The following is a 21,691-nucleotide window of genomic DNA, read 5'->3' as shown; positions in this document are numbered from 1 at the left end:
AGCTCGTTAAGTTTTGTTTTGTTACCAAAAAGTAAAGTCAGCAGCAGAAGTTGCTAAGCGGGCCAAATGAGAATAAGAGCGTAGAGTCTGTGCGGAAAGAGAAGAGTTGTGGAATGTATTGAGCCCCATACATTCCACGACTCTTCTCTTTCCGCACAGACTCTATCAAGGTAATTTTGAACACCTCGCCACTGTTGACTGTACCTACGTTTTACATGCCGAGTAGGTATGGTGAAACAAATAGAGGATAATATAACTCTGAATCTTCGTTATGGTAATAAAATAAAACAACGAATTGAGTTTATTTACCGAAATTAATTTCAACCAAAAATAAAACTAAAACTTTACATGATTAAGTATACACTAATATAAAACCTTGTAACATCCGTGTGCCGCTTTCAACTTTCCCGATTTTTAAATAGGATTTATTAGGCCTCAGTTACACTTGTAAGTTTTACTTACGTAAGTAGGGACAAAGCTATTTGTTAGAATGAGATAACGATATTCATCTCTCATTCTGTAGTATAGCCGTGTCCCTACTTACGTAAGTAAAACTTACAAGTGTAACTCAGGCCTTATCCTCACTGAGTTTGGTTGCCTATCCACATGTACAGTCGACGTCAAAGAGATCTTTACGACTAACGTTACAAAAAATTATTTACACGACTTTATTGTCATAGCATTTAGGTCGTGTAAACATTTTTTTGTTACTTTGGCTGTAAATTTATCTTTGACGTCGACTGTACATGCGGTCAAATATGTTCGCCCAAGATCTCATAAGCCCTATTGACGTTGTCAGTAATGTCCATGGCAGGGAGGTCCCGGGTTACGAGCCAGGTGCTTCCACTGGAGCCTTTCTTGTACGCTTCGATCACACCCTGAGCTGCTGATTCCATGCTGTAAACAGATATTGGGCAAATTCAATAAACGGAGAAAAGTGTGGACTGAAAGTAGATGTAGTGACAAAAATTGAGAAAGGTATGTTGAGATGGTTTGGACACGTGGAAAGAATGAGTGAAAGAAGGCTAACAAGGAGAGTGTATAAGGAAGAAGTGGAAGGGGTAGACCTCGGCGGACATTTTCTGATCAGATTGGGGAAATCCTGAAGAAAGGCCAGGTCAAGAGCACCCTAAACCGGCGAGCGTGTATGAAGAATGTTATGAAAGTGAAGGAAGCGAAAGAGGTATATCAGGATCGTAGCAAGTGGAAATCCGTGGTCTCTGCATGCCTTCCCCTCCAGGAAATAGACGTGATTATAAATATGTATGTATGTCAATAACCGGTGTCGCTTTCAGTACGGATCACACCTACGAAGGCCAATCGTTATCATTTAACACACCCTGGCCTAAAGCAAGTTTTCATTCGTATTATGATATGTAATGTAACTGTGATAGAATTAGATAGATTATTTTATTCAAAGTCATTGTCGAGTACTAATAACCTAATAAGGTTTTATATAGTATTTATATTTTTTATACCTTTTGTCATTTTATTATATTGTTTTTATTTTACATTTTATTTTCTATGTAGTTGTCAGTAAATGCTCTTTGTGAATGCCGGTGTTTTCGTTCGCTCCCATATAATTAGGTATCGTATGGGTATCGAATTGGTTAAATGTCCTTGATTCCGGGACAGCCATCTAGTCAGATTAGATTCGTCTCCTTCCGCGCTGGTATCCAAAATGCTCATTATGCTCAATAAAGAGCAGGGGCTCTAGATACTAGCTTGGACCCTTTGACTCTGCACTTCACGTTTTGCGAGTTTTCAACTATCTCTAACCTGACGAGCAATATTGAATCTCAGATTCTAAGAAGAGACTGTCTTCGATTTCTATTCTACTGCTCGTATAATTTATGGTTTGTGCTCAGTTCAGAATGTTCAAATGAATTGTTATGGCTCCTCTACACGATGGTCCAGCGCCGGCCACTCGAAGGGACGCAGCCATGCGGTAGAATGAGATAGCAATATCACTTGCTCCCTAGAACGCATAAATGCGTCCCTTGGAGTGGCCGCCGCTGGCCCATCGTGTAGAGGAGCCATTAGGCATGATGCCCACGGTTGCTCTGTACCGCTCGTCGTTGATAGGACATACCTACATCCTCCATCGTCATACCTTGGAACACGCCTAAATGTCACGCGCTGTGTGGTTTCGGTAGGATAGCCCACAGTTTTTCTTCAACATTCTTTTAGGAACTCACAATAGGTTCGGTTAGTAAGTGCCAGTGGCGGATTTCCCATAAGGCACAGTAGGCCCGGGCCTAGGGCGGCGAGATATTAGGGGCGGCAAATTATGAAAAAAAAATCGCTGATGATAACAAAAAATAACACAAAATTAAGCCAGGCAACGAATTCTCAAAAAAAAGGTACCTATAGAGGGAAATGCTTTAAACACAATTTTTGACTTTGTACCTAACATTATTTGGACTATCTAGGAGGTGAACATATGAAAAGTCCCCGGCCGTAGCCCTTGAGCCGGGGGAAGAGACGATATGTCATTATATAAAATGAAAGTTGGTTAAATTTGCTACAAGCTACAATTTTTACGATATCTGGAGGGCCCTCCACACTTGTGCGCGAACCGCGGCGCGAAGCCGAGTGTGGCGTCGATTTCGCATATTGTTGACGCCTTCGCGCCTTGTTCCCCGTTTATAGGGTTCCGTACCTCAAAAGGAAAAAACGGAACCCTTATACTCGTGCGTCTGGCTGTCCGTCTGTCCCAGCCTATTTTCTCCGTAACTGCTGGACCAATTAAGTTGAAATTTGGCACACATATGTAAGTTGGTGACCCAAAGATGGACGTATAACGGACATTTATTTAAATGAATTTTAAATATGGAGGCCATTTTTCATTTGGGGGGTAAATGAGAAAATTTAAAAATAAAGTTTTTTAAACTATATCGTGTTACATATCAAATCAAAGAGCTCATTGTAAGAATCTCAAATATTTTTTTTATAATTTTAGGATAAATAGTTTAAAGAAAAACATTTTTTTTTGCCTAATTTCTTGATTAACTAAGAAATTAGGCAAAAAAAATGTTTTTCTTATGTTTCTTTTTTAGATTTTTTGAATGGTTTTGTAGGTACATAAAGTCAATGTTATTGGTAAAACTGTCACTTAAAATGAATAAGTATTTGCTTATTTTGTTCGTAAAACCTATGTTCCTATGATCATGTCACAAGGAAGTATAGTTTCTGAGATATAATAAGCGATAAACCGAAAAATGTGACCTTCAAACCAAACCCCCCAAAGGTGATATGTTCACCTCCTAACGAGTCCAAAAAAGTTACTAAGTAAAAATGTGTCCCAAGCATTTCCCTCCATAATATATCTTTTCGTTGTCTGATCTAAATGTAGTCAATATGATGGGTGCTGATGCTGAGAAAGGGGCGGCTACAAGGCTTGGGCCTAGGGCGGCAAAGACTGCAAATCCGCCACTGCATGGTAAGTGCTTAAGAGTACGTACCGTTGTATATGATGGGTGTCATGAATTAAGCTGGAGATGTTTTCGCCGGCCATGTTCTTGTCCAGTGAACCCAGCTTCTGACCGCTGATGAGACTAGTGTCGGTGGCTCCAAAACACATTGCTAGGACGCGAACGCCAGTCTTCTCGTAGTAATCCTCTTTCTGAAATTATTTTTATATAAAGTTTGAAGAAGAAGAAGTTAACCTAAAATATTTGCAGGGAATTGAAAAATAAGTTGGATCGAGAAAATACTAATAAACGAAGAAGAGTAGATAAATTGAGAACAGAGACTACACATTTGGAGAGGATGTCTCTTATTAATCTCATTCCTGATTGTCATGTTGCAATAGGCATCATCAAATGCAGCATCAGCAACAGTCCAGAATTCGGTCTTCTACTAGGAAGACAGAATTCTCGACTGTTGACTGGTGACTATACCTGCTGGCTTGTTTTCCAAAAGTTTATGGTTTCGTTACTCAGCTGCGGAGACGAGTGCCTTAGGCCATTGCACCGCGGCCCCGTCCCTAAGTAGGTGGTAGCGGATCAAAAGCCAACAGTATGAGGAAGCCTTTTCAGTTACCCGGTTTCTAAAAAAAACGTCACTTGTATAAAAAAAATACATACACCTATACAATTGCTGAACTGGATAACAGCCGCCTTGGTGGCCCAGTATATGGGCATGACAGACAACTGGCAAAGGCCGGCGATAGAAGCTATGTTGATAACGGTGCCTCCTTTACCACCTTCATCTGTACGCATCAGCTCTAGGGCTTTCAAGGTGCTGGTGATCAGAGCAGTCTGGAATATAAATGTGTAAATAAATTTGAATAATGGCAAATAACAGACATTAGCAAGAGGCGCTTTCAGCGTGAGAATTACGTGGTCGTAGGTTCGAACCCATTAGTTTCTTGGAGCGTAGGTAAGCAAAAAAACTATGAAGTACGAGTACCATTTGATCTATCATGCCCAAACAATACTAACTAACATTTGATTTAGTTCAATCATTTGGTTTAGTTCGATTCCCACCTATTGAATATTAACTTAATAAAATAAGCATTTAATGTTCCGTCACACAGGCCGCACAGGCGAGTTTTCCGGACGGGGCGTGAGCGTTTTATATGTAAAAGCGGCGCGCCCCTCTCATGCTCCGCCCGCAAAACGCACCTGTGTGACGGAGCCTTTAAGCACACGCAACTTTCTATTCAACCACAAACCTTTAACTGTTAATCATGGTCGGACCCGAGGGCCTACCGCGAAAACCGAAATCCGCAAATTGCGGGGATCTTTCCCTTTTACTCCAATGAAGGCGTAATAAGAGTGACAGAGAAAGATGCCCGCAATTTGCGAACTTCGATTTTCGCGGTAATAGCCCTGACTCCTGAGGAACGCCAATGCGACTCCCATTGCCTATTTGGTTATTTATGAATTCTTGCTTGAGTTTATACCTATTTATTACAGCTACCGACAATGAGCAACTCTCAGAACTTACCACGTTAATCGAAATTTCTTTCTTATACACGTGCGGGGCATCGTTCATGATTCCAGCATTGTTGACTACCAGGTCGAGGCCCCCATGGCCCGCTACGACGGACTGAAACGCCGCGAACAGCTGATCGTCGTTCGTCACGTCGCACTGGTAGAACTTGCTCTTATTGGCGCCAAATTCAGCGTTTAACTCGTTTTGGAACGCAGTCCCTCTAGTCTCATCGATGTCCAGAATGGCGACGTGCTGTGTGATTTGTGTGAATAATTTTTAAATTTAGATTGACCAAAGTGCAAGGTCAATATGGTAATGTCAACATAACATCAACATGTTATGTTGAGATTATATCTATACCGGTTCCGAATTTGCTTGTAATAATATAATATAATGAATTTGATTATAATATTTAACATTCATCTTATTACAATAAAAAGCAAGTAGGTAAATTAAACTTATGCTAACACAAAACGGAACTTGTAAAACTAAAGAATATATTTATCTAAAAACTAAAATAATCTAAAATAATTACACCAGATAACGGATACGATAAAAAATTATGTGTGGTTCCTTTCGCACAATCTGATTAATTTCATAATTTAGGTAATTAATGTGGTGTGAACGCAATAATGAGATTGGCTCGCAGATCCCACTTGATTCGATTGTATAGACAGATCACACATTTTGTGTGATAAGATTAATGAAAAAAAATTGTAAGCTTATGCGGTGCGGATGCAAAAATACCAATTTTCGGTGCCAATACGTGAGAATTTCGAAGCAAATTTTTAGGGTTCTGTACCTCAAAAGGAAAAAAACGGAACCCTTTTGTCTGTCCGTCTGTCACAGCGTATTTTATCGGAAAGTACTGGACCAATTAAGTTGAAAACAAAAGGAAAAAAAACGGAACCCTTATAGGATCACTCGTGCGTCTGTCTTTCACAGTCTATTTTGTCGGAAACTACTGGACCAATTAAGTTGAAATTTGGCACACATACGTAAATTAGCGCAGCGTAGGACGTCCACCCACAAGATGGACAGACGACCGGGTCGCTTCCAACCGGCACGTATGGAGATCCAAGGGGGAGGCCTATGTTCAGCAGTGGACGTCTTATGGCTGAGATGATGATGATGATGATGTAAATTAGTGACCCAAAGATGGACATGTAATGTAAACAAATTAATGCTAAACATGGTGGCCAGAAAGTTAAAAAAAAATTCTAACTATATACAGGGCGTCCCACGGCTATGCCACATGGAGGGAAAGTACCCTAAATATTGTAGATGGAACATTTTACTGAAAGAAGACATTATTTTAATTTAAAAAACAATTTAAACTGCATTCATAGATTTTTAAATAATTACATGGTTGAACCGGGAATCGAACCCGCCGCACGAGAAAAAAAATCACCCTGTAGCTTTATCATACCGATCGAAAGGCTTGATCATAAGGATTATTTTTTGCTAAATAACATAGTGTCGGAAATAAAAGGAAGCCCATGAATTTTAACATTTTTAATTCAAAATTAATCAATTTAATTTATCAAATGCTCAAAATGTAGTCTCATTCTGTTGAATACAAAGCCGCACTCTTTTGATTATTTCGCTAAATTTCACATCAAATGTTAAAATTCATGGTCTTCCTTTTGTTTCTGACACTATGTTCTTTAGCAAAAAATAATCCTTATGATCAAGCCTTTCGATCGGTATGATAAAGCTACAGGGGGACTTTTTTTTCTCGTGCGGCGGGTTCGATTCCCGGTTCAACCATGTAATTATTTAAAAATCTATGAATGCAGTTTAAATTGTTTTTTAAATTAAAATAATGTCTTCTTTCAGTAAAATGTTCCATCTACAATATTTAGGGTACTTTCCCTCCATGTGGCATAGCCGTGGGACACCCTGTATATTGTGTTATATGTATATCAAATGAAAGAGCTCATTTTGAGAACTTCTATTCTAATATACATGTATTTTTTATAATTTTAAAATACATAGGTTAGAAGTTATTTAAGAGAATAGCAAAAAATAACCATTCCCCCCTCCGAAACTACTGGGTCTAAAATTTTGGAAAAAAATACACAAAATAGTTCTCTACCTATAGATGACAAGAAAACCTATTAGAAATGTGCAGTCAAGCGTGAGTCGGACTTAATGTACAAAACCCTTGGAACGCAAGTTCGACTCTCACTTGGCCGGTTTTTTTAATTTCGAGCGATAGCTCGACTCCCGCCACCATAAATCTGAAAATGACGTCAATCAAATTTGATTGTCCCACCTGGACAGGCCTTAATAAGTTTAGTATCCATGGCATCCACGGGTTTTTAATCCCAACAGCAAAGGTATTTATTTATTTAAACTTTATTGCATAAAATACGAATAAAATGTACAAATGGCGGACTTAATGCCTAAAGGCATACCTTCGCTCCTTCAGCCAGCAGCAGCCTCACGATCCCTGCGCCCACGCCGTTAGCGGCGCCCGTCACAAGCGCGACCTTGCCGTTCAAATCGTGCGCCATGCTGCGTGCGCGCCGCTTTACGGACTACTAACGAATGCGTGGAAGATGTATAGCATTTTTACTATCTGATACACTATCAACTGATTGATAAACTTGGGCAAGTGCGAGTCGGGAAACAACAGAGTCAAACATCAAACATCAACATTTATTCAGCAAATAGGCCACAAGGGCACTTTTACACGTCAACATTGAATTTACATAAAAGCAAAAATAATAACATCAACAATTTTATAAAATAAAACTAACAATTCAATCTAACGTATTACGAGTGTTCAATTTATTAACATTACACGATGTATTACTGAATCGGTGAGCTTCATCTGACCCTGTCGTCGCTTTACCACCAGTGAGACTAGGGGTCAATCGTTGATCAGTCATGAATACTAATAAAAAACGATAATTTAGGCGTTTAAAATAAATACGAGCATGAAATGTGGCTTTCCATACAGAAGGGTCTTTGTGATTCAAGTGCAACAAGTGAAAAATTTCTCCATGAAAATTTAATGCGAGGGGGATGAAGACCTAAAACCGTATTGAACAATTAAACTTCAATTAGTTTGAATTAAAGGATACCATTTCCAACGCGAATGTCGGAACAGGCAAAACGTAGTGCAAGGCTCTTCCGAATGACCCTGCTATGTATGTATGTATGTTCTTGCAATGTCCTGACATTACCTAGGCCGAGTTTCACGCCGTACGGATGCTTAATCAACGTTGCGTTATCGTTGCGTTGTTACTTGCTATTTAGTTAGTAGGTGCAAAGGTGCATAGTGACCTATTTTCGGATAAATTTTAAACAAGTTGAAATAAGTTTACCCGACACAATAGTCAATCACATAAATTATGTAGTAAGTCTGGTACTGTAAACCTTTACAGTACTGGCACAGCGCGACCACAGATGTAAACTAAGTGCAAGTCTTATAATTATAAGATAGTAGCTAAACTATTTCTCATGTTCTGCAAGAGGGTCATTGTTGTTCTAAAAGACACACCTTTGACATAAAATGATACGTTTGTGCACTAGAGTATTTTAGGTTCCAAGTACGATTTTTTTTTGTTAACCCACAAAAATAAAAACATAATAATAACAATACCTTCAGATCCACAGCGCAGGCTTCGTCACCATACAGATTACAGATAGCTCATCCACCTCAGGTTTCGTCAAAATAAAATGTATACTTTCACATATATGTCATCCGCAACACGCATCGTCAAATTTAAAAGAAAATTGGTAAATACACAACACAATAACAAGCCATAAACCTATATCCTAATCCGGTAAGTACCCGGCACAAACGTCCCCAAAATACCAGCGGCGTTCCCGCACTGAATAGCCAACGATATACGCTGGACCAGGTACGAACCAGAAAACGATAAACAAAAAATAGCACAGCTATAAAATTTTATACTTAGTCATGTTTTTTAAAAAACATGCATTTTACGAGTACTTTCTTGTATTCGAAATGAAAAGTAGAGTGTTTAACTCGGGTGAAAGGCATCATTTCAGAGGGCATACCGCGAACCGCGTTCGATGTGTTGTCTCCCTGTCACACTGGCGTACGAATTTACAAGGGCGACAGAGAGGCAACACGTCGAACGTGGTTCGCGGTAGGCCCTCAGCCTCGGATTATAATGGCTCCTCTACACGATGGGCCAACGCCGGCCACTCCAAGGGACGCAATAATGCGTCAGAGGGATCAAGTGATATTGCTATCTCATTCTACCGCATGGGTGCGTCCCTTGGAGTGGCCGGCGTTGGCCCATCGTGTAGAGGAGCCATAAGGTACCTTCAACCCCCTCGCCCCCTCCCCCCCCCCCTACACCCTCAGCACACCACATACCCTCGAGGACTTTTAGTATGTTTATCTGGACACCACAAGGTATGCCTGTACCAATTTCAAAACTACACTGATTTTTTCCGCAGAATTTTCTAATTTGCTTAGGCTACTCGGCAGAAATTAGTGCCTTTCATCCCTTGGTTAACAATCTACTATACATATAGGTAACATGTAGATACCTATACGTCTACTGTTTAACTGAGGTGGTTGGGTAAGATGTTAAGACTCATTTAGATTATCGAATATTATTATTATTAAATATTATAGGACATTCTTACACAGATTGACTAAGTCCACAGTAAGCTCAAGAAGGCTTGTGTTGTGGGGTACTCAGACAACGATATATATAATATACAAATACTTAAATAGGTACATTAAACAACTGTACCGCTATTCGGAACCTAATAATAATATTGAGAGTGGCAACACTGTTGTCGGTCGTATTGTCCTTTTCTAGCATATACGTCCCTCTCTCTCCCACACTCCCACCACAGCAGTTTGCTTTTTGGCGGTTGTCGCAAAAACAAATTTCCAACTCATTGGCTTGCTGTTTTTCCATCTGGAAGGTCGTGAAGCTAAACTGCTGGTGAGTTTTTGAATTTGTACCTCAGTTTAGCTGACTATATTGAAAAACAGTTTCTAACGGCTTTTGCCGTTCGAAATAAATATTTAAATTTAGTGTCCGTTAAACTATCTAGCAAATAAAAACGATCCGGAATAGTAATGTGTAAGTTTTCAAAGGCTGCCTGCGCGCACCGTGGCTATGCTAATGAAAATACTAAAACACATAATGTTAGAAAACACATCGAGCTGGTAAAGCGTGCACTTGTCACCATTAGAATTTAATTAATATTATACCTACATTAAGTCTCTTCTGAGTCTTATTACTTATTACTTTAAATCTTTGTGTGTCTATAATAACGGTTGAAATTAGGTATAACACTTAACTAAATGGTGATGTGTGGAGGCATACCCTTCAGTTTTCAAGTGATTTGTGTTTTCGAATACGAAAGGATCGGATAGTTAATACGTGTTACGTAGAACCTACGTATTAAGGTAGAAGCTTATAGACGTGTAGGGTTTATCTGTCCAAGTATCTATTAGCAACTTGTCGGTTTATCCCGTTCCGGGTTAAATATAATATTACAAAATATTTTTTTTGGTAATATACTTGCTGATAAATAACGTGTACCCGCTTAGGAGTCGACGAAGCCCCGCTTCGCGGGGCTTCTATTTCCGCTCTGAGGGACACAAGGTAACGAACAAACCTACATCGCAAGCATTGCATTTATTTTTGTGGAAAGTGAGTACTTCGGCAGTACGTAAACTTAAGTCTGACTAGATAAAGAGAGAGATTAGCATGGCTCTGCGCAAGAATGACATGGAAATCCTTAAGTATTTCACTCCTTATCTACCAATTTATATCTCTCCAACTAGATCTTTGATTTAAAAAAAAAAAAAAAAAGATGGTAAAAATGTAGGTAGATAGGTATCTCTTTAAAAAAATAACAGGTACTAACAGCTTAAAAGAACTCTTGCATGTAGTTGCTATATGTGCTTGTATTATTTTGGATTTGAATAACTTGATTATTCATTATATATGTAACTATAGGTACATACATCTTTAAGCCTACCTACCTACCTACATAAATAGTACCTACACTTGTAAACGTTTTAAATAAAATCGGAAGCCTGTGACTTGAAAGGGCATTAACGATATGGGAATGTTTAGATTAATTCATTGACGAAGACGCATGGTTTGCTTCATAATTTCAAATTATATTCGCTAACTGTAGAGTTAAAGTTTAGTTATGGCAAATCTCGTCACCGTGAATGACACTTTCTAAAAGTGCCTATTAAAGTAAATCCTTTCCCCTTGTCGAGCGAAGAACTCTCAACTAAGGGAATATTACCCATAAACTTCATTTGAATGATATTCTTAAGCTATGTCTGTTATGGTTCCATCTGCGTAAGGTGTGCCTAAGAGGATCTTTTATGCAGGCACAAACTAACGTCAAGTTATTTGTGATGAAACCAATATGTTGTGTACCTATTTAAGCCTGCGCAAGGCTGCCATATTTCCACCTGCGTAAGGTGTGCCAAAGAATCTTTGATTCATTCACAAACTGATATCAAGTTATTGATGATGATATTACAACCTATAAATATAAGCCTGCGCAAGGCATGTCAGAAATTAAATGATATGGTCATAACACAGGCGAGCGAGTAGGCCACAATCATAAAAATATAACAAAGATGAATATGTAAATACATCCTTTTGGACAAAGGACAAGTGAAAAGGGTTCTAACAAAATAATGTTCTGGGTAAAAATCAGTCGAAATAGGCTTCGTTATTCGAGGTTTCATTTTTGTGTATTTTTGTTTTTGTTTATTTTAAGGGTCCCGGACACCCTATTGGCTAAACCCAAAATTGGACTAATTAACATTTCTAAAATTATAATATAATAGGTATAAAATAACCTAAGATTCCAGGCCTATCTCGACTCATTTGTATTTTAAAGATGAAAAAATCTTTGCACCCTAATATAAAATTGTGGTCTGGAGACGCTAAGCCTCATAACGTGGGTGGCATGGATAATACTAAGAGATTTAGTCACCTAAATTCGACCATAAGCCCAGGCAGAATATTGATATTTAGAATAAGGTGTGGTCAATCCTCAAAGGTCCAGATAATCTGTGGACTCTAATTAAATCAGGCTCACTTAAGCTCACGACACAACATAGCTTACGGTTCAATTCTGAAATAAGCTATGTTTAATATCACTCATGGTGTGAAAATAAAATTACAAGAGCACAAACAGCCTGCTCAAGGTGTACAAAGGGTTCCGTTTAGCGGCCCTATGAATATGTAAAAACCTTTGAAGTCTATGCCTGCTATGACAGACTCGAAATTAATATAAATTATATTTGCCTCGAGAGCACTAGTCTTTCAGTTAACATTTTTACGAGTACCTACCTATGTAGGTACACGACATAACCAAGGTTACCTATTTAATTATTATATCCCTGACTGGCATGGTATAGGAAAATTGTCATGTGCTGCACAAGCATGTTGGAAATAAAAATATACAAAACTGACCAAACTGGGCGTTTATGAATGCTTTATTTTACACCCTTATGTCTGCCTTGTGAACCTTGAGGATTCGAATCACCTTGATCGTAAGTGCTCCTATGCACAGATTAAGTTTATTTTAAACTACCCATGCACTAATCTCAAGGGCACGTGCTTCTATGCACGGACCAAATATTGTTATCACTTAATTCACTTTTCATTATTCGTCATAGTTTGATACTATACGTTTAACAAATGTACCCACCGTAGAATGTAATGTACCCAGTCATAAGGTTTTTAATAAACAGTGAATTAATGGTTTGCACGAACGATTCTAGTATAACTTCTGGGCGGTCACGTCTAGGGCATGACCCTCTAGTTCTCAAATTATACAAAATTATAGCATTGCGATACTGTTTGCTTTGCACAATGTGAAACAGCAGCAAGCCTTGCGAAAAGGCGAAGCTATTTTGAAAGGCGAGTACTTTTCAAAAATACATTGTAATATATATAAATATGTTTTTGTCGTGGAACAAGTACACCCAAACAAATGCAGTCATTTATTATAATATGTTAGCAAAACTCTGCAAAAGAGTTATATAGTCTGTCTGTACAGTGTAACTTGAAGGCATCAATGCACATGAACCTCTTGAAACATGGTGGATCAATTAATTTACACCCCGTCTGTGTCTTGCTCCTATTACCAAATCCACAAGTTAAGGACCTCAACCTATATATAGGTACCCTTCTTGCTCGAGACCTGTAAAAAATGTACACAATAATTTCATGCAGTCAAGTGTCGGAAAACTAGGTCCACACACTTAGCGATATCGTGAATATATATCCAAGAACTCTGTATATTGCCTCCCAGGAGGCGGGATGTTATTAGACTAACCTATAGTAGGTAGTAGGCCAGAGATATAGTATACAAAAGTACACTGGCCCAAATTAAGTAATTTTATATTTCAGAATATAAAATAATTTACAATCTTGCTATTATTGAAATATAAACAAGTAACAATTATCCTTAGTTCATAAGGAGGATAAGTATACCTAAATATCTAATAGATTCGACAAAGTGTTGATTCTAGCATTGGATAAAATAGCTCCCTCTTAAAGGGCCTCTGCGCTGTTGGCTTTGGGGCCACAGGCGCCCGGCAAATGGTAATAGGGAACCCCCTGGTTTCCCACAGCAAATAATGTAAAATCACGAAATAAGCACATAAATTTGTATTTCGGTTAAAAGCACCTATGCGATGAGCTAGGGTTTCGAATTAAGTATCTGATTCCTTATAATTTACACACTGAATAGAGAAAACTGAATATTCAGAATTAAGCAATGTCTATGAATAGTTTACAGAAAATTAGCCACTTTAGCGGTCAGAACCAATAAAGTTTTAAGGCTTATGTCTACCAGTAGGCACCAAATAAAGTAAACCACTAAGAAACTACTCTTACTACATATATACAAATTTTTGAGTAAAATTAAGGTTATGATAGCTAAACATGAATTTAATTAGAATGACTCTGCAAATATTATTGATAAAGTTCTGTAGCAATTCTACACAAGAACACCACAAAGCGTCATAACTAGTGCCACAGCGCAGTGAACACATGAGTGTTGTGGCTTAAGCTCTCATAGTAACCTTCACAATTTTAAGCAAGGTTTATTTATGTACACTGACTTGCGTTCTCGTTAGTAAAGCGTTTAAAAGGGTTAAATGCATTTTATAGCTATAACTATAACCTATAACCAAGTATATGGCTTACAGTCATTAAATAAATTTAGTGATTCCCTATGACATTTCAATAAGTACCTAATTTTATTAACTCTGTTTGTGGTGATAGTGATCTAACGAATAATTAAAATATTCGTCTACTTAATCCCGAGGGATTCTGGAAATAAGAAATGTCCTGTCCTTGTTATATCCCTGCAACTGCTTACCTTACTATTATAGATAATTATTATCAAATTTGATAATAATTGCGACTTATAAATAAAAACTACTCTAGTACTTTATTATTTTTATCTTTTCATACTTGAATTACATTACTCCTTATAACAGATGTGTATGCTCCTTGAAGAGTAGACTGACTTATCACATCTTCTTTTACCTAGTTTTCACATACATTTAAGTAATTAAGTATAGCACCCTTGTGGTGACTCACTTATTCTTTTTGAACATTTATAAGTACATTAAGTACGTATATAAAATGTTAAGTTAGTATCATAATATAATGGAATATCAAATTGTATGCTTTACTAAATACCTCTCTCCTCACAGGTGTTAAAATAAAGGGTGTACTGCATAATTAATTAAACACTCATAATATAATAATATTACATATACATAATAAGTACATGTATAATCACATTGGCTTGGCGTCATCCCACCACCAGGCGATAACAAACACGTCTCAATATTATTATTAGGTTCCGAATAGCGGTACAGTTGTTTAATGACAGCGTTTTACACAAAAATAAAACGCTAATTAAATAACTTACCCTATTCGGAACCTAAAGTTTTAATCCTGCCTGGTGTAAATATGTATAATTTTGAGACAATGAGTTGGAAATTTGTTTTTGCGACAACCGCCAAAAAGCAAACTGCTGTGGTGGGAGTGTGGGAGAGAGAGGGACGTATATGCTAGAAAAGGACAATACGACCGACAACAGTGTTGCCACTCTCAATATTATTATTAGGTTCCGAATAGGGTAAGTTATTTAATTAGCGTTTTATTTTTGTGTAAAACGCTGTCATAGAAAACACCCATGACTCAGGAACAAATATCTGTATCATCATACAAATAAATGCCCTTACTGGGATTCGAACCCAGGACCATCGGCTTCGCAGGCAGGGTCACTATCTACTAGGCCAGACCGGTCGTCAAATGAATGCAACTTGGAAAGAGTTAAGATGGGAGGAATAAAATATAAACATAAAACACCACCTATCGTGTAACCTGTCGTGTATCGTGTGGTATGCTATTTTTTATTATATTTCCTTTTAACTGGTTTATTTTTATTTTTAAGTGATCGTATACAACAGAAAGTGATCTGTACATTTAATCATACCTAATTGCAACTACATTAAAAGCAAAGACATGTTCATATTGTGGCTATCCATTAGAGATGGGTTCATATGCGCGATCTGTTGGAAAGCACATATTATTATATTCGCTTAAGCGACAACGTCATTTAACACAGCAAAAATAGAGTATCCGTTGTACAGCGTCTGAAAAAGAAATACAAATCGTACCTATTACCGGAATTATAATACTTTTTCGGTTTTTTCACCTACTAATTACAAAACTGAAATCAAAACAGTTTGCAAACGCAAATAAAACCACAAGGGTGGTAATAAGTGGATGACGTTACTTATGAACTTCACATTAACTTATATAAAATTGAAAAACCAGAACGGGATAAAAAACGAGAGAAGAAGCGAGATGGCGCCTTACAAAATTCTAAAAAAGTTTTTGACACGTTTCTCGAATACGACGCACGTATGATAAGAAAAAACTGTTCCAATCTATTATCTAAATATGAGAATAGAACTAGAACATAAAATTTATCGCTTTCGATGCGTATTTAATTTACAATAAGCAAATGAAATTTTCAAAATAATTTTATTCGGCCATCTCTCGGCAACTCTCGGTTGCTTTCGTTTGGCGGGGCTATAGATTAGACCAAAAAATCCGTAAGTTAAAGTAACCTAAATTATGTTTGTCATGTTGGTATACAGGTATTTCTGAGATTTTTTACCCGAAGTGAAATAAAAAGTGCTGTCAACCTCAACCTTAGCCCATAGTCCATAGCCCATACGAGTGACTTAAAATGCCATTTATGACATATCAATGAAATGAGCAAGCATCCACCTCCAGCTACAAACCTTTGCCTGCCTGATCCCCCACTGCCTGGTGATCCAAACCTTACTGCTACCACACAGGATGTCCTTGGAGCCGTATTATCTTTCCCCAATGGCTCTGCGGGAGGTCTGGATGGCCTGACTCCTCAGCACCTGAAAGATCTCCTGTGCAGCGGGTGTGGTGAACCTGGGGAAATTCTCTTAAAAGACCTGACGTGTCTTGTGAATATCATGCTGGCCGGTCAGGTCCCGGACGATATCAGGGACGTCCTGTATGGAGCTAACCTTTGTGCTTTAACAAAAAAAGATGGAGGCATCCGTCCCATTGCAGTTGGCACCACGCTCCGACGTCTTGCCGCCAAAATTGCCTGCCGCTCCATCCTTTCCAAGCTCACCCCAGAACTTCAGCCTATCCAACTGGGGTTTGGCTCAAAAAGTGGATGTGAAGCTGCCGTGCATGCTGTGCGAACATTTCTTGAGCATAATGCAGGAGAGGTCCTGCTGAAGGTGGATGTTTGCAATGCCTTCAATTCCGTAGACCGGGGCGCCTTGTTGACCCAAATAAAAGACAAAATTCCTTTGATTTATAAATTCCTTTGGCAATGCTATAATTCGCCTACAAAATTATTATATAATAGTAACGTTCTGGCATCCTCTGTAGGCTGTCAACAAGGCGACCCGCTCGGCCCGGCAATTTTTAGCCTCGCTATACATCCTTTAATTAAGGAACTAAATTCTAAATTGAACATATGGTATTTAGATGACGGGACCCTCGGCGGCGTAGCGACTTCCGTCCTCGAGGATTTAAAAAAAATTAACATAGACCTGAAAGAAATTGGCCTCTCACTAAATTTTTCAAAGTGCGAACTTTTTATTACAGATTCCTGTCCGGACAAGGACAATACAATCAACCTTTGTAGACAACTCGCCCCTGGCATCAAAATTGTAAACAAAGAATCGCTTCACCTCCTTGGCTGCCCCGTCCTAGACCAATCCTTTGAAAATTTCGTTGACTCAAAAATTCAAAATTTTACAGCGACATCACACCGCCTGGCCAAAATTAATCTACATTCAGCCTATTCCATCATTAAGCATTGTCTTTTCGTTCCAAAATTCACGTATATTCTTCGCGGAACCCATCTTTGGAAACACCCCAATTTGGTCTCAAAATTAGATACATTGGTCGTTGAAACACTCACATCCATCTTTAACATCTCTTTTGACGAAAGGTCTTGGACCCAGGCTAGCCTACCCATTAGGTTTGGCGGCCTGGGCATCCGCAAAATTTCTTGTGTATCCTTACCTGCGTTCTTGTCCTCGGTGCATGGTGCTCAAAGCCTTATAGGGAAAATACTAGGTCCTTCTATTGGATCTATGGAGGCCGCGCACTGCTCCGAGGCCAAGAACGTCTGGTCTATAACCTGTCCCAACACAGACCTGCCTGAAAACCCCTGCTCGCAGAGGCAGTGGGACGAGCCGCTCTGTCAACTAGTACGGAAAAACCTTTTAGATACGTCACCTAGTTCGATAGACCGAGCTCGTCTCCTTGCGACTGCAGAGTGGGAGTCAGGTCTGTGGCTGCAGGCGCTACCCTCTCCAAACATTGGGACTTTTCTCGACAACACTACCTTCCGCCTAGCAGCTAGCTTACGTTTAGGGGCATCTACCAATCAGCCACATCGCTGTCAATGTGGCACCACGGTGGACATTCTTGGCCACCATGGCCTCTCATGTGTTCGAAGCGCTGGCAGGATCCCCCGCCATGCCAGCATAAATGATGTCCTCCGTCGGGCTCTTGTTAGTGCCAAAGTACCTGCAGTCCTCGAGCCCAGCGGTCTGGCCAGGGATGACGGCAAGAGGCCCGACGGAATGACACTGGTGCCTTGGAGCATGGGTCGGCCGCTAGTTTGGGACGCTACCTGCGTTGATACCCTGGCACCGTCCCATGTTCCAAGCACCAAGGATTCTGCTGGCGCTGCGGCTTCCTCAGCCGAAAGCCTCAAGCGCCGCAAATATGCCGCTCTGGGAAGCAGCTACATATTTGCGGCGTTTGGTGTCGAAACTTTGGGGCCGTGGGGGCCAAGTGCGCGTCGACTGTACAAAGACTTGTCGGCGCGCTTAATAGAGGCTTCTGGTGACCAGAGGGCTGGCCACTATTTCGCCCAGCGTATTAGCATCGCTATACAGCGGGGAAATACGGCCAGCCTTCTGGGCACCTTGCCCGTTGACGGCGATCTGGGGCAAATTTTTTACCTATAGTTTTTGTAAGTTTTATTATGTTTGTTAATTTATTTCTTTGTTTCTATCAATAAAGACACCTTCATGAAATGAATATTATCGTATGATTATCGTGTTAATAATTTGTATTTTATTGTTTTAAATTTCTTTTTGAGTTATATAGAGTTATATTATTCAGATTGACTTTCACGGCTTCGGCAAACATTGCCATTCGTCCGGGGAACGGGCTGCCGAGATGCGTCAGAGAACCCATCAGTTCAAGGGATGGTGCCCGTAATAATGTGTGTGTGATAATTATACTTTAATGACTTTACAGATATAACCAATTCGGGAACTGTTTTCTCGCGTAATACGATACGACTCGACCAGGTAGGATTTTTTCTTCTTGCTGAACAGTCACCATCAGATATATCGGAACGGCTGAGGTATTCACAAATATCTGAACAATGTAAATTATAATGTAGTTAAAGTGCATGCTCAGATATTTTGGAGCTCAAGGGTTGCTCAAGATCTGATCAACCTCGGCCATGGCGACTGGCGAGAGCTATCGCAAGACCGGGAAACATGGCGTGATATGGTGTCGGAAGCCAGGACTCATTTTCGGTCGTTGCGTCACCGTAGCCGTCGTAAGTAATGTCAATATCCAGACAGGGAAATGGGGACTATTTACGTTTGTATGAAAATGCGATTTATGGGCGGTGGTCGTACATATTCGTCATTCTAATGAACGTGTTTGCAATTGGGCTTATAAAAATAAATAATAATTTTGGGTTAGCATTTGAATCACGTATTATAGGGAGGGGCGGGGGGAAGGGTGGCATTTTATAGGGGTTGGTCACCCCTTTCAAATGACACCCGATTTGTGTCTAGGAGACGCGTATTTTTTTTTATACGTGTTTGAAGTTGCGCTCACAACACACCTGACTCGCTGTCAAAAACGAAATACAGTGGTCAAAAACATGTATACGGACAAAGTGTTCAAAAACATGTATACGGACATAGCTCTAAAATATGTATACAAAATTCAAAATTGGTTATCCTTTCGTACGCTTTGGTTGTATTATTGAACATAACCTCAACAAATAAAAAAAAATATTTTCGTGGTAACTATTGATTTCCTAACTTTCGGGATGGGTTCGGGGGGGGAGGGGTCCTACTCCCTCCCCCCTCCCCATAATGCGTAATTCAAATGCGACCCCATAATTTTATGTTGAAACAAGTTTTAAATAAATACCTACGTAGATGAAAAAATACAATCTTGCATTTTATCAAATCACATAATTTTTTGAGAAATTTGCGAAGTAAGTTATCCAAATATCGGTTACAAATAAGAAGTCCCTATCACAGTTATAAACCCTGGCAGGGTTCAATACATAATAATATCGGTATTTAACTAAACATAAGACAAACTCTTTATTTCATTTACGCGAGCGGAGCTGCGGGCCCGTCTAGTATGTAATAAATGTAATAATACCTACCTATTTGCGTTGTGTAATACGTACCTGACTGTAAGTCTGTATAGACATGGCGACCATGCCTCCAGCACTCATATACAGCGGTTTCTGGGCTACTCTCAGGAGGATAACCAAATCTTTCTGCAGGTCTAATGGCCACGATATCCACGAAGATTCGTATGCCGCCAAAGCAAGATTTTCACTCTACAATAAATTTACAGATGCGGAAGTTTTTGTGCCTTACATTATTATATTATATTATGCAGATTGCAGATACACTGAAAGGAAAATAGGTACCGACCTGAGTGATCATCTCGTTACCCAAATAGCAATAAATGTATGCATTCATCAAAGCAACACATAAAAAGGCGAAGAAAGTAGCCAACAGAGTCTTTTGCTCGAATCCAACCTGAAACAATTAAATAATTGAAGAAATATATAATAAATACAACTTTATAAAAAGTTTAGTAATATGGACTGAAATCGAAGTATTGCCTGCGTCCTATAAGACGACGCTGTGTCGACGCTGCGCTGTCAATAAAGCCCTGCTGAGGTAATCCTGCCTTTCCGTACACCAATATTTTATCTATCACTATCATAGGTAGTTAGGTACGTACCATTGTGGCCATCAGAGCATTCAGACATAATTCTAAAGTTACCGCTAAGTTCTGGATCAAGAAATACTCTTCGAAAATTTTATTCATATCTTGAGTGTACCTGTAAAATAATCCATTATTAAAGTTTGTTATTGTCTATCTATTTTATCATGATTCTGAATAAAACAACTTACCTCATTAACCGAACATGTTTTTTTACAATATCTTTAAATTCCTCTCTCACGGCTCTTTCAGTCGTAGAAGTGAATTCCAGCGACCTGATCCTGTCTTGCAATTCGACCAGCTGGTCGCACAAGTACATTACTAAGCTACATACTGTGCCTTGCATGGCTATAGCTCTCCAAATCACCGGGACCACAAAGCTAATAGCCAAAAGTTGAGAAGCCGTCAGCAAATTCATCTTGCTTTCCATCGGATCGAAAGGCATCCAAGCCTCTACAGATAATTCGTTATGATACAAAGCTAAAGCACTAAACGCACCTACTATAGATGTACTCAATCCAGTTACAATTACGATCATCATCAACATCATCTTTTTACGCTCTTCTGTCAACTGATCGCCTGAATCAATAATCTCGAAAATCAGAATCTCAACCTGCCTGCGTTTGACAACGAAAATAACCACTTTTGCGACAAAATTGTATGCTACCAGACACTTGTCCAAATTCGTCATAAGCAGAACTACGTCGTCCTTTATTTGATAGGTCCCGATGCCAGTAACAATCAAGAAAATAATTGACATTACGTGCGTTGTATATTCGTACATTTTGTACAGAGTTGGATGCGCTTTGGCCCAAGGATCGTCCGGCCATAATCCAACGATAAACAAATATTTTAAATTGTAAGCAAAGAAGTCATCGCTCAGCTCTAAAAGTGAACCCAACATCTTGAAAGCCTTGTAACTTGTAAATTGAAATCTAATCGAATTGAATTCAAATTGTCTTGCCATTTTAGTTAGTGAAAGTTTTAATTTGACTTTTACTAAGTTTAATGCACTAGGCAGTTAGCATAATGCTACACAGACATTAACCATAACTCGGCAAAAGCTCATCAAGGTCAGCTTGTAACTGCTCCATAAGTACGCAATTAGGAAAGTTTAATATTGGCTTGGATTTGTATTGGATAGGAAAAAAAGAAACTCC

The 21,691-nt window shown here is 39.1% G+C and overlaps 1 protein-coding gene across 1 annotated transcript; it reads right to left on the bottom strand.

Annotated features, from left to right (window-relative positions):
* Nucleotides 1–295: 295 nt before the first annotated feature.
* Nucleotides 296–21,472, bottom strand: LOC134665044 (odorant receptor 30a-like). The gene is made up of 8 exons (XM_063521827.1): nt 20,723–21,472; nt 20,550–20,649; nt 20,234–20,341; nt 19,981–20,136; nt 4,954–5,193; nt 4,089–4,262; nt 3,465–3,625; nt 296–897 (listed from the first exon to the last, which is right to left on the bottom strand). Exons 1-8 carry the CDS (start codon nt 21,433–21,435, stop codon nt 753–755), a joined length of 1,797 nt encoding a protein of 598 aa, XP_063377897.1. The 5' UTR covers nt 21,436–21,472; the 3' UTR covers nt 296–752.
* Nucleotides 21,473–21,691: the final 219 nt, after the last annotated feature.

This window comes from Cydia fagiglandana, chromosome 6 (assembly GCF_963556715.1).
Source record: "Cydia fagiglandana chromosome 6, ilCydFagi1.1, whole genome shotgun sequence".
Classification (NCBI taxonomy): Eukaryota; Metazoa; Arthropoda; class Insecta; order Lepidoptera; family Tortricidae; genus Cydia; species Cydia fagiglandana.
The sequence above is the reverse complement of the archived record's forward strand: the minus strand, read 5'-3'. Positions and strand labels throughout refer to the sequence as shown.